Source organism: Lonchura striata, chromosome 4 (genome assembly GCF_046129695.1).
Source record: "Lonchura striata isolate bLonStr1 chromosome 4, bLonStr1.mat, whole genome shotgun sequence".
NCBI classification, from domain to species: Eukaryota; Metazoa; Chordata; class Aves; order Passeriformes; family Estrildidae; genus Lonchura; species Lonchura striata.
In genome coordinates, this window is record NC_134606.1 from 42,161,438 (window position 1) to 42,175,483 (window position 14,046).

The 14,046-nt window shown below is 43.0% G+C and overlaps 1 protein-coding gene across 1 annotated transcript; it reads right to left on the reverse strand.

The window, feature by feature from the left end:
• Window positions 1–11,236: 11,236 nt before the first annotated feature.
• On the reverse strand, window positions 11,237–12,715 carry LRAT (lecithin retinol acyltransferase). Its single transcript, XM_021530214.2, has 2 exons — window positions 12,086–12,715; window positions 11,237–11,613 (listed from the first exon to the last, which is right to left on the reverse strand). The coding sequence occupies exons 1-2, from the start codon at window positions 12,626–12,628 to the stop codon at window positions 11,461–11,463; spliced, it is 696 nt and encodes a 231-aa protein (XP_021385889.1). The 5' UTR covers window positions 12,629–12,715; the 3' UTR covers window positions 11,237–11,460.
• Window positions 12,716–14,046: the final 1,331 nt, after the last annotated feature.

Below are 14,046 nucleotides of genomic sequence, written 5' to 3' on the forward strand. Positions count from 1 at the left end.
TTTTCTTCCCCCTGTGCTAGTTGGGTTTCAGAATTCTCAGTGCACCCTTGCCCACAGGTGTGAGCTGGTTTTCTTTGACGATCTGACTGTTCACTATAATTAGGCTTTACTAAGAACAACTGTTTATAACCTGTATTTTTCTTTGATTTTGCTGTGAGTCAATAAAATCTGAGCTGAATATTTGAACTCGTTTTCCTAGTAAGACATAATTTACAGGGGAATGTAATGTTTTTATTAAATTGAGAACTATATCAGATAATTTCAGGTCTTCAGAAGAGATTTTACACACCTGGAAGTTTTATTCATTTGTTTTTCACAAACTTTTATGAAAGAATGAGATAAAAGAACCAGGCCCGAAACATGTTTTTGGTATTTGTCACAGCATTTATTTTTTTATTTCTCTGTTGAATCAGTACCTTAGCACATAGCTGTTTAACTTTTAAATCTGATAAACAGAAACTTATTGTAGGATTATTGTACAAGAATTACAGCATAATTTACCAAAAAGCATTCGGCACCAATTCTGTTTAGAAAATTACCTTAAATTGCAAATAATATACTGTTTGCCCCAAAGCTTTGTACAGTTCCTTTTAACACTGAAGTAGTTTCCTTACTAATGTCTAGTTGAAGCTCTCACGAATCTGATGGATGAGGAATGAGGGCAGAGTCTTGCCAAGATTATGACATAGATTCCTTTGGCTAGATTTGAAAATGTGAAAGAGGTCTTTTTCTTACACATTTTATTTTATAGCTCTGCACCAGACACTGCTTTTCCTTGTAAGTTATTTTAGGTAGCTGTAACACAGAAGTCCTTGATATTTAACTTCTGTTTTATTGGAGTGCTAGCAAGTCCTACCACATATATTCTTGGAGTAGGCTATTACTGCAGTTGTAATATATTTTAATAGAAGCATTAGATTTTTTTTTTGTCAGTGTAAATTTTACTATGGCCTGGAGCAGAAAAAGAGGGTATGCAGTATTTCTCTGCACTCTGACAGATTTGATATGTAGGGAGTAGAAATACTTTAAAAGTAACCAGACATCCTTTGAAGTTTAGACAAAGGTCTCTGTAGAAAACCTAGACATAATATGATTGTAAATCTAATTATAGTAAACTGTCTGGAAAGACTTCATTTCAGTCAATCAGTCCATATTATTTTGGATTTCACTTTATCAAGCACTGCAATGCTTGTTTATTAGGATCCTCCTAACAAGACATCCTAGTGCCTAAAGGGTCTTTTTTCTTGAAAAGCACGATTTGTTCTCATTCAGCTTTCTGCCTTAAAAATTTGGAATATTTTTTAATTACAAAATTACAAGATCTAATATTGCTGAAATGAGCATTTGGGGGGAACAGAATATCAATTGTAGGAAAAAAATATAATACAGAGGTCCTTTTTTGGAAAACCTCTTCAAGACACATGCCACATTATTTTAACATGCAATGTTAAAAGATATACAATGAAGATGAAAAAATGGATCCTGGAGCAAGTTCTGTCTTCACTTTGATGAGTACAAATGTCAACAATTGCACTGTAAATTGAATTAAATCAACTTTAAGCCAATATTGCTGAGTGTGGAGTGATGTAAAATGGGCATTAAAGTGTATAAAATCTCTTTTCTTGTTTTTCCCCTCATTACATCCAGAACTATTGCTTTCTATTCTCTCTAAAAAACTGTGCCCTTCATGACAAATGCCATGCCTTTTATCACTGAGCAAAACGGCAGTTTTCTGGCAATACAGCTAAGCCTGAGAGGGATGGAGCAGAAGGGAACTGCTGAAAAAGTAACACCACAAAGGGTTGGTGGAAAAAGTGGTGAATGTCAGGAAAGTGAAGTGAGGAAAGGATGGGAAGGAGGGAAGGGCCAAGGGAGACACAAAAAATCCTGTCCTGACCTGACCACAGCACTGTGGTCTTTTGATGTTCCATCATCACAGAATGCTTTCCAGTCTGCTTTTTAAGCAGATGTTCAAAAGCATTCTGAAACAGAAATATATCCTCTTCACGTCTGTGGAGGAGGAATTGAAGAGGATTGGCAAGAAAAACCATCTCAACAAGTTTGAAACCAGAGTTTTCTTCACAGAAAGATGTGAAGCACAAAGAACTACCAAGCAGGCTTCCTTCCTCACACCACTGGTGTCTCAGTCCTCACTGAAGGGCTTCAAAAACTCAGACACAATGCCTGCTCAGTTTTTTATTTCTCTGCAAATATTGCCAAAAATTACTTGAATTTATGGTAGTTTCTGTAAAAATCTTAAAGCATATCTCAGCACTGAAACCACATAGGTGTTAAACTGTAAAGTCTTTGGTCGTAGTGGATCTGACCTAGACATTAAGTGGAAGTTTATCAGGGAGTCTGAAGACTTTTATATCACATTAGCTTTTGAATATTAAATAATTATGGAAATAACTTACATTGAATGCAACGCTGGACAACAAGATTTCATTCTACTTTTCCTATATTTAAATATTTAAAATACCTCTTGAGTACTTTGAAAAGTGGAAAGAGTTCAGTGTTTCTTTAGGTTGCTCATACTTGGCTTTGAATTCCTGATTATACTGAGAATCCTAAAAAGACATTGATGTATCTAGTTCACATCCTCTAAATTTGCAGTCCAGCTGCTGTGAGCTGCTAGCTGGCTTTTAAGTCTGGAAACTCTGGAATGTCAATGCCACTTGTAGTTGAACAACTTACAGTGCTTCTTTATTAGGGATATAGTGCTCTACTTGGAGACACAATTAAGAAAGCCTGAAGCAATGTTATCTGTAAGTTTGGGTGTTTTTTTCATTTATGTATACACACATTTTTGTATACTTGTCTGTTATACACACAGAATACCACAATTTCTCTTTAAGGTTTCTTACGGTATTAAGTACAGCTAACAGAATGGTTTTAAAATGTTTTTCTGTATCTAGCTATTGTCTATCCTACAAAGCCTAGTGACACAACTAAAACTGTGGTGAAAAACTAAACTAAGAATCACTAACTACATCGCGAGCAACTATATACTATAGTAATAACTATAGTACTAACTATAAAATCAGTGTTATGCAGCTTAACTGTTCCTTCCCGATTTCTTGTTAGGGGGTACACCAGTGAAAAAGGAAATCAAACCAAACGTTTCTAGCCCTACTGAGAAGTTATATTGACTTAGTAAATATCTGACTTACTCGTTCTATGAATGCGAGTTCCACAGTTAACTTCTCAATTTGCTGGAGACGGTGCATTTCCTGACTCTAGGAGAGCCACTAGGTGGGAGTATGTTACCTTAGAAGGCGCTTGGTCAGCCACGGCAGTTGTCATTTTGGAGGCGCTCCACTCCTCTCTTTTCCGGGCAGCCGGGAGATGCTGCAACTCTCTTCACACCGTGTCGAGGTGCTGGTGATCGATTTGGCATTTTGCGACGCCCATCTCCACAATGGATGCTGGGGAGACGCTGCCTGCCCCACTGCACCTCTGGCCCAGGAGGACGTGAGCTGGGGCAAGCAAAGGCAAAGACTTCATAGAATCATAGAGTATCCTGAGATGGAAGAGACCCACAAGGATCATTGATTCCAACTCCTGGCCCTGCACAGGCCACCCCAAGAGTCATATCCTATGCGTGAGAGTTTTGTCCAAATGCTTCCTGAACTGTCAGGCTTGGTGCTGTGACCACTTCCCTGGGCGCTGTTCCAGTGCTCAACCACCCTCTTGGTGAAGAACCTTTTCCTGATATCCAACCTAAACCTCCCCTGATGCAGCTTCATGCCATTCCCTCGGGTCCTGTCACTGGTCACCACAGAGATCAGTGCCTGTCCCACCTTGACCACTCACAATGAAGCTGTAGATCACAATGAGGTCTGCCCTCAGTCTCTTCTCTAGGCCAACCTGAGTGACTTCAGCTGCTCCTCATATGACTTTCCCTCCAGACTCTTCAAAAAGTCTATCTTATATCCAGGCAAGGAACACAAGCTAATTACATAGAAAGACTGGAGGACCCAGGTGAAAATAGATTCAGAGGATCACTTTGCTAACATAAAAGTTAATAAAAACAATTTTTTTAAAAGCCTTGTAAAATATTATAAGAGTCAGTCATTTGCCAGGGAGAGAACTGGAAGGTGATAAAGAAATGGTCTTTTGAGGAATTAGGCTATAGAGAAAAAAAAGTTGTAGCAATATTCAACACAAAAGTGATAGAGTAGTTTTTCAACGTAAGCTAGTTTTTTTCCTAGAGGAACAGAGCCTTGCATTAGTTCTAAACTGAGAATACAATAAAAGGCATTTTAGCACAGATAAGTAAATTCCAAGTAACGACTGAAGGATGTGTGTGTTCAACTCTAAAGATCCAGGATGAGACTGTTCGACTAAGAAGTGTAATATGTAGTAAATTTTGGAGGACAGCCATGGTAGTAGAAAGATGGTGCCAAATGAGCTGTTTCCCAAAGTACAACTTTGTGGAAACAGCAAAAACTCTGATTTTTACATCAGGAATATCTGAGCTGTAAGACTGTAAGTGGAAAAAAAGTACTGCAAATTATTCATTGTTCCCTGTAGTACAAGAAGGGGAGGGACAACAGATTTTTAAAGAATGCTTTTTCATATATCATAATTTATCTTGCCATAGAGTCTTTCAAAGGTCAGGCTGATAAACTAAAAATGAAGTAAGATTAATTCACACAGGGTAAGAGTATTAAACGTGATTACATGAATGCAAGTTCTAAAGCTGGAAGTTTGCAAATTGTAAACTTCTGAGAACATATCAAGAATCAATCTGTACCTGTACCCTGTCCTCAAGTCTTCAATGTTGCTCATCAGTGGAGAATGATACTTTGCTAAACTCACTTTCAGATGTTGCCAAGGCCATTCCCAATTTCCTCTGATAGTAAAAATCTGGCCCCCATCTATAAGCTCAAGGTACTCAAAGGTTGTAAAGTTGTTAACAGTGTCTGCTTGTCTTGCTGCAGCTCTGGATTGAAAGTCCAGTTTTCCTAAATAATAATGGGAGTAGATTTTTTTCACAGAAAAAAAAAATCTCAGAAGCCACATAAAAGGTGCATTGCCTAGCCCAACAGAAAATATGGTAGAAACAATGTGGCAGTGCAAAACCATCTGTAGACAGTTGCCTGAAAAGATCTGAAAAACTACAAAAAAAAAAAAAAAGCTGTCGAGTTCTTGATGTGTCGGATTCTTCTTTCTATGTAAAGTTCATTATTACTGGGCGTTCATTTCTGAAACTCATTATTAAATTTTTGCAGGTACAAGATTGTGAAGAAGTCAGGGAATTGGTGGCAGTATTTCATATTTCATATTTTGCTCTCTTTTAAGAAGACAGTAATAAAGCTCCTATTGTTTTTAGCTGGAAGAAACATAACCCAGTGATGCTGTTGTAGTAAAGAAGCTGGTATAATTAAGCCTACTTATTTATAAATGTAATGCTATAACTTTTTAACTGTGCAGTCCTAATAATGCAACATTTTTAAAAGGAATTTTTCTTATTTTTTTTTTTAATTAGGGTCAAATATTCTTTGTATAAATAGATATCTTGCTCACACCCCATGTTCCCTTCCTGCTCACAATTAATGTCACAAATCCACTATCTTTCCCATAAGAACAGACTGTTGTTACAACCACAGATTTGTATTTAATTGCAGCATTAAGTAGTCTGTTAGAGGGCTTTCAATGCAAACATTCCACAAAATGAAAAGGGCAAACTAGAAAATTTGTGAGAGAAAGTAACTTCTATAACTGGTTTGGGTGGATATTTTCAGCTTGCTAGTAAAAATCTCTTTGCAAGTCATAAAAACTTCATTACAATTTTGAAACACATTTCATGACTATGCATCAGCTCTACTGCCTGTGCAGTTCTCAGTGCTTAACAGTATTAGTTACTGGAATTGCTCAAAGACATCAGAAATAGAAACGCTCTGTTCCTTGCTGGAATTTCAGTTTATCAGCCAAGCAGAATTACTGCTTTCTCCAGGCAAGTTTTTTAAAAGACATTATACACAGTCTACACCCTGTCTGTTAATACATGATGAAATTGTCATTCTAAAATAGTTACTTGTACACTGGAGTGGTTCTTTCTTGCATACAGTGTGACCAAACTTACTTGCTGCCAGAAATTGGGAGTAGTAACTAAAAGAATACAAACAGCTGTCTTTACCATGCAATCATCCTTGATAAATGGCTGATGTACTGGATGAAGAAATTTTATTTTTACTTATTTGTCAAGGCCATGTCCTAGTTTATTACACATTTGGATTTCCAGAGGAGCTGGAAATCCCAAGGTTGATGAAAAGATTAGTAATGGGATGTAGTAACATGACTGTGGATATCACAGGTTCATTTTCATGTATACTTCAGGCCGTTGCAACCTTAAACACTCGACAGAGATGATTTGAGATGATTTGCAGCCCTAAGTGAGACATTCAGGCTCCTCTTCCAAAATTTGAAATGCTTTGAAAGGAACTCCTGAGATACTGTCAGAGCTGCAACCTGTGTAATTCACCCAAGAATAAAATGAGGCTTGGGATGGAATTGAAACAGTCAGAAGTGTATCTGCATGATTCAGATCTCTCACTTCAGGTGAGCAGGTATGACTGCAATACAGGACAGGGTCATGAAACGTTATCTGTTCAGGCTCCAAAAGAGACAGAGCTGAGATGGATGATGCTGTACTGAACAGCCACCTCCCCCCAGGGCTAAGCGCACTGCTTCTTTTTTCACAGCCATGCTGTTTCTGGTTCTGGAGGCAACAAGTCCTCCTCGGCTCCAGGCTACTTACACAGTGCATTATAATATCATTTAGACACTAAATGAAGCAGTTGAAACCAGGTGCCTCCCTTCTCCTGAATATTCACTTGGAGCTACCTACAATCCAGTCTGAAAATATAAATGGCAAAAGTTACTCTGTTTAATATCTAATATTTCCAGCAGGAGTGTGGGAAACTCCTCATTATCTTTACATCCACATTTCTTCACTTTTGCTTAGAACTAATTACTAATTTTTCCCTACTGTGTAGGAGTAGCAGACTCCTGCTGTAGGAGGCTGCGCCTACTGTGTAGGAGTAGCCTCCCTCTGTTTATGTGCAGTATTACACAGCAACATGCAGGTACTTTCTGCAAAACTGCAAGGAACATGGTGCAAATCTGAGTTAGGTCTCAGCCTATGCACAAACAGAACATAAGGTGGCTTGGCAAGTTAAACAGATCATTACCTTTCATCTGAATCTACTCATAATTGCATACTATATTATGCCTTCTTAGCCTCACAGAATTCTGGTTTCACAAGCAGAGAAAATGCCTTCTGGGGAGAAACCATGCATTTTATTTATTTGGTATGTCTAATGCAAAAAAAACCTACAACCTTATGCAAATAAACTAAGTCCTGGAAGTAGCCAGAAATCAGAGATGATTATTGTTGTAGTTATAGAAATGAGAAAGGGTTAGAAAGGAGACACTGTAGCCAATAGTTTGGGAGGTACAGCAAGTTATCTGCTTTAATTAAGAGGATTTGTTACAATGAAAGCAACAGTGCGGTAAAGAAACAGACCTCTGATCAAACATAATAGTATCTCCCTTATTTCTACCTGAAAAGTTTATTAATGACTTCCAGAAATGTCCCAATCTTACATCTAGAGATCTGTTTCTGACTGCATCTAGAGATCTGTTTCCCATTCTGAACATCATGGGGACCAATAGGCCATGAGAAGTGACACCCTCCTTTAGAGATTCCAAACAGAGCCTGTTCCAACACAGAGTGGACAGAGAGCCATTTTACACTTCTAACTCAGTCACAGGTGTTGCTTGACTTGATTAAAAAAAAAATCAATAATCACTGTTCTGACCATGAGACTAAAAATAAAAAAGGTAAAGGGTAGCTACCCCTTAGCCTTATCCAAAGTCTTGTGAACTCCTGCAGGATGGACTGAGAAGGTCCTAGGAACAAGTCACAGTGTACTGCCACACAGTCAGAAGATGGACCACTACCTATTTTATCTACTAGGTTAGATTACAGCCTGTGGCATTGATCGTATACTTCAATTTAAGGGAAGGCAAGTTAGTCCTTTTAATCTCTGTGCTAACACGGAACCCCACTGCAAGCCTCCTGAACTCCAGCTGGGCACAGGAAGGCAGACACAACACTGTGGCCTACATTTGAGTCTTCAGGCACACACTTTTGCATTCACCGACTAGTCCTTCACCACAGTTAATATGCCCTACCCTTGCAAGTAAAATAAACCTGTATTACCTGCCTATCACATTCCCACTACTTTGTTCAGACCAAGCACCAGGATGTAGGTGTTGTGATATAGTTGTAGGGGACTGTGCAGCTGATTTGCTCCAAATCACACTAGCACAGAGCAGCCACCAACAGTTTTGCAGTTTACAGGCACATAATAAAAAGGCAACTTCTGAAACAAAGCCACACAGCTAAACAAAGTTCTCTTATAAACAGGGAAAACATAAAAAAGCTACAGAAAGTCTTACAGAAAGTTTTCTACCCTGTGAGACACAAAACAGTAACACCTATCCTTTAAACCTGATGTCTTCACTACTTGCCTTTTCCAGAGGCACGGGGTGATGGTTATACTCCTTCATTACGTATTCTGGTTTAACCACACAGCTTTTCAAAACAGCCCCCACAGCTGTGGCTCTGGATTTACACTCCCCATCACCATCACTTACAGTTACCGATGAACAATTTCACTTCTAAGCACACACACTTCCCCAACAGCTGAACTGCTCCGCAGTTTTCTGTGTTTTTCTTATTATAACTAGCTCCGTCATTTCAGTGGCATCACAGTTGAGCTCTACTCTGAAATGCAATGCTCCAGGTAGTGCTTATTTTTACTCAAGTAATTACAGAAAAAATAGTTGACACTGACATTTACCAAAATATTTCAGAGCACAAACACCACCCACTGAGCTGAACACAAAAATTCATGCCTGCTACTCTTGTTTTTCTCCTCAGAGTATGACTGATTTGACTCATGCCTGACTTTAACAAAATTTCCAGATCTTTGCTAGAACTACAGTTGGTAGGAAAAATGCCTAAACATGCGGCCAAATTTCTGCTCCTATGCCATTATTACTTTGATGAAAGGATACAGCAAGACCACTTCATTGAATTTCATAAGTTTAAAACTTTATATGCTGAAGGAAAATTATCTACTAATACATCTGAACGCCTGAAAATAACTGTTTTCATTTCTCTTGTAGACACCTATGAAAATCCCAATTTAGTCAATCTGGATGCTTTTTACTCAGAAGTGTTAGCAGTGCAGCAGCACAGGTCCTTTGATACTGAAGCTAGAGCAGGAACATTTCTCTGCCTTCCAAGAGTCCCCTGTGTGATTCGGTTACTGGTCATGACCCTGTTGTTTATTGTATATGTGGATCGTAAGAATTACTGGAATTCTTATAAATCCCAATTAAATAAAAGGTAAAAGAAAAGCCCACCTGTAATCAGACACCATGTAACTGCATATTAATGGCCTGTTCAGTGCCCTACTGGGATGTCTTAGAGTAATGCTACAGCATTATACTCAATTTCAAGAGGTCAGTAGACATTTTCAAATGAATAAAATTTATATAATTAGTTATGACTACAGCTCATACCTTATTCACAGCAAGTAAAAAAAAACACATTGGAGTTTATGTAAATACTACTAATGCATATGCTACAAAAAAGTAACTTATCTTAATTAAAAACCACCTTAATTTCAAAAGTTTAACAGAAACAGCTACACTGAGCATTGCAATCCTTCAAAGCAGAATAGAAGTTGTTTACAAGGATCCAGCAGTAATTGATATCCAGCTGCTCGGAGCTGAGCTGCCGACTGAACATGTTAAAGCTGGGCTGAAATCCCCTATTTGATGGCAGCAGGAGTCATGCTGATCTTTCCTATGAGCTGGAATTTCACCCCAGTCCTTACATTCTTCATCGGTTATGGTGGAGCAGCCAGAAGATGACGATTAGAGACTAGCCAAGTAGACTCTCAGTTCTAAAAATCCAACCTTCAAGCATCTGTAAGGTCTAGGGGAAGGAAGAGGGTGTTTCTAGCACAGTTAAAAGAAGTCTCTCTAAAAATGGGCAAGTGGTCATTTCAGCAACAGAGTTGATGGCTGGACACTGCATACCATTAATAGAAGTAAATCTGAGTTTGAGTCCTTGGTGAAGACACCATCATATTGGCCTTTAACTAGAAAAGAAGGCAAGCACAGAATGTGAACAAGTAAGCACATGTATGCACACAAGGCATTCCAGAAGCTGAACAATTTCTCTACATACATAAAAGACCTTGCTAATAAAAAAAAATAGCAAAGGTTTTTAACATTTAAATAATTGCCTACAGGAACTTGATTTCAAATCCAACTTTATACATTCTTGATAAACTGAAAGGCCTCAGCATTGAAGATAAAACATTTCTAGCACCAGCTACTGGCTTGAAAGTGAATACTTACAAAAGATGAGTATAGAAGACATGCTGTCTTTCACTGAGAAAGTGTATTAAGGCAATATCCAAAATCACAATATAGCCAGCACAGAAACTGCTCCAATGATCCCTGATAGCTTACAGCACCTACACAGGTTCCACTGCTGAGGAATGGTAGGAACTAAATTGGGTGTCCGTCCTCCTCCTCCCTGCCATGTGCCCTGGAATTCTGGAAATGTCCCAACATCTTTACATCACTAGTTGACATAAAGCAAGCAAATTTCTTCCTATAGCTCCTAAATTGCTCTGTAGCCATTTATATTAGCTATATTAGCCACTATCACTGGCAAAGAAATTGGCGAGGAATTGCCATTTTTCCTTATCACTAACCAAATTTAAAAGTTGTTCAATAAGGTAGAAAGTGTTTACACAATTAATGCAAATGACAGATTTCTGAACATTTCCCAAAAGGGAAATTATTTTAACCGGTCTGGCCAAATGTGCTCCCACAGCACCCAGCTCAGGGTTGGCTTTTCTTCTTTGCTCTCAGAAAAGAGTCAATTTACTTGCATTTCCACCAAGGAGTATTTTAGGAATGGAGACAGTAATTTCTGAATATACGCTATATCTATAAAAGAAAGAGGTAAGCAGTTTATTCTCCATTTCCAGCACTTTGTGGAATTCCGTCATCCATTTTTATTAATAGTTACAGCACCCAGCTATGCAGTTAAAATGAAGAACATGAAGGATGCTATTAGAATCATTTTTGGCTAAAGATAAGGAGCAGAACTGCATCGCAACCCTACTTTTTCCATGATTTAAAGGTGTGTTAAAATATACCAAGATTTTCAGGAAATCTGTTATTTGGCTTACACGGTAAGCTATGCCTTGTGCACTGTGTTCTAGACAAAGTTGTATTTTAAAATGGTGCACAAAGTTAAGAAACTTTACATGATGCCAGTGAGTAACGTGTGCTTTCATAAATACAGTACTATACATCCTATATACAGACGCTGGATGGAAGACTCCAAGAAGGCTGTTAGCCAGCCATCCAGAGAAAGAAGGGAATGAAGATGGTGGGGAGTGTGGTGGCAGGTGCTACACCTAGGCAGACTATTGACGCTAGTCCCACAAGCACCGATGCAAGGACGCTCCTCTGGTCCCGAATAATCATCTTCACAGTCTCACAGAACTGGAAAAAAAAAATGCAAAAGATGAGATTTAAAGAGGAAAGCTTTGGCTGCAGAGCTGGTGATGCCCACTCTTTCGGGGCAGAGCAGCGGTTGCTGCCTCAGCTCTCACACGGGCTCTCTGGAGGGAAGGGAACAGGGAAGAGCTAGACTGGCACCGCATCACCCCCAGCATCAACCCTGGTACTGCCTGTGGCTCCGGCTAGAACCTGTAGCTTCAGAGCATTTTAGATGCGTACTAATTGTTCTACTAATTCAGCTTCGCTTTCCTCGCCGCTTGAAGCCAGCTGAGGCCAGGCTCGACGCCGTCCCGAGCAGCCCCGCGCTGGCGGCACTGCCCGCTGCGGGAAGAGCGGCGTCAGCCGCGGCGGGCCGGTACCCGCGCCCCGCCCGGGGCCCGCGGCGGCTGCCGGCGCAGCTCCGGGGAGCGGGGCCGCCGGGGGACGGGCAGCGCCGCCGCTGGCCGGGCCGTACCTTGTCGGTCTGGAAGCTGACGGGGGCTCCGTATCGGCAGTAGGTGACGAAGTGCTCGCAGTTGTTCCAGAGCAGGCTGTAGGCCGTGGCGCCCACCAGCTTCTCCGCCCGGCGGGCCGCCTCCTCACTGCCCAGCACCTGGTCTTCGAAGAGCCGGTCCATGTGGTTGACCAGGATGCTGCCGCCGTAGGCGAAGTCCTCCACCGTGTCCACCCGGACGCTGGCCGTCCTGGCGATGACGCCTAGGATGAGCCGCTTGTTGGTCACCACCTGCTGGATCTGCCGCCGGTCGCTGGTGATGGAGGGCAGGATGTCGGGCATCAAGTGGGCGACGCGGTTCTCGCCCAGGTATATGCCGAAGTGGATGAAGAGGGTGCGGGGCACCTCCAGCAGGTCTCCTCGCTTGAAGCAGCTGGTGTCGTAGTAGCCGGGTGCAGGCGGTGGCGTTTCCCCGCCGGAGCCCGCGGGCAATGGCCGGATGTGGACGAGGACCATCAGCTTCTCCAGCAGCAGCGAGGCCGCCTGTGGCACCGGGTTCTTCATGGCCAGCGGGTGAAACCCTCGGTGCCTTCGACCGGCCCCTGGCTCCCGGCACCGCTTTTCTAGGCTACCGGCGGGGCGGGGCGGGCACCCGGGCCGGCCCACCGGGTGAGGGGCGTGCGGGGAGCGCCCGCCCCGAGGACCGGCCGGGCCGTGGTGGGGGCCCGGCGGGCACCCGCAGCCGGCCCGGCGGCGCCCGGCCCGGCCCTCGGGGCGGCGCGGTGCCCGCAGCCTGGAGCCGCCCGCAGCTCCGCCCGTCTGCCGCCCGCGCTGACCAGGTGGAAGTGCACGGAAAAGTGTGGGTAGAGCCCTTCACCCTCCCCGGGGGTGGGAGCGAGGGGCTCCCGGGGCCACAGCCGCTTCGTGCACCTTCCCCCGCCGGCGGGACCTGAGGGGCTCCGGGTGCCCGCCTCGGCCAGCGGCGACCGGACCGGATCGGGGGGCCGGCCGGGCTGCCACGGTGCTCGCACGGCGGCGGGACGGGGGAGGGAGCGTCTGTCGTCCCTGAAAGGCAGACAGGTCTCCGAGGAGTAGCGGCAAGTCGCATTTATAAATTAATTCGCCCCAAAGGCCCGTCAGCTAAGAGTGGGAAGCGGCGGAGCGGCATTCCCGTGCGTTCAGTTTCATGCTAATCCATTATGCAAAAGCCTAAATCCTGGCAACGGAGCCCACAAAAGAGCAGCCCTGTCAGGTTAACAATGCCGCCCCGATCGGGCTCGGAAGTTTCCGTAACCAAGCAGATTCCCGCTCCTCGGGGATGGCGGGATGATGGATGGGACAGACATTAATTTTACCTGGAAGATGACAGGGCTCGGAGAGTGGCAGGGGAGGTGGCCGTGGCTGCAGCCTTTCACCGAGCCCCCGCCGCCGCGCCCTGGAGCGCTGCCGCGGATCTTTGTTCGTGCCGCAGCCGCTCCGGCCAGGAGCTGTCCCTCCGGCTGCAGGGGGGAGCTTTCGCCTCTGAGACACACGGAACGGGCGGAGGGAGAGGGAAAGAGGAAGGAATATGCGTGTTGGAATGCTGGAGACGTTTGGTGGAGCATCTTCCTTTAAACTCGGGCAAACTGCAACCTCAGGATGCCAACTACGAAGCGGGGAAGCGGGAAGAGGAGCGATGGTGTGTAACAGCTTGGCAGCTCTCCACAGGCAAACCGCGTTGAAACAGTAGGTTATTTTTCTCTCCTCAGTTTCTTTAAGCTCTATGGAACACGAATGAGATCTCTAGACCACCCCAGAGCTGTAGAATCCCTTTGGTCACACCAGCAAAAGAAGATAAAATGTTTACTATCCCTTTCTTTCCATTAGCAAACAACTGTGGTAATGATTCGGAAGGCAAAGGGGATGCAAAGGACCTAGCAGGTGAGAGCCTTCTACCCTCACAGATTCTGAACCCAGGTTCAGGATCTTGTAAACATGAAAGC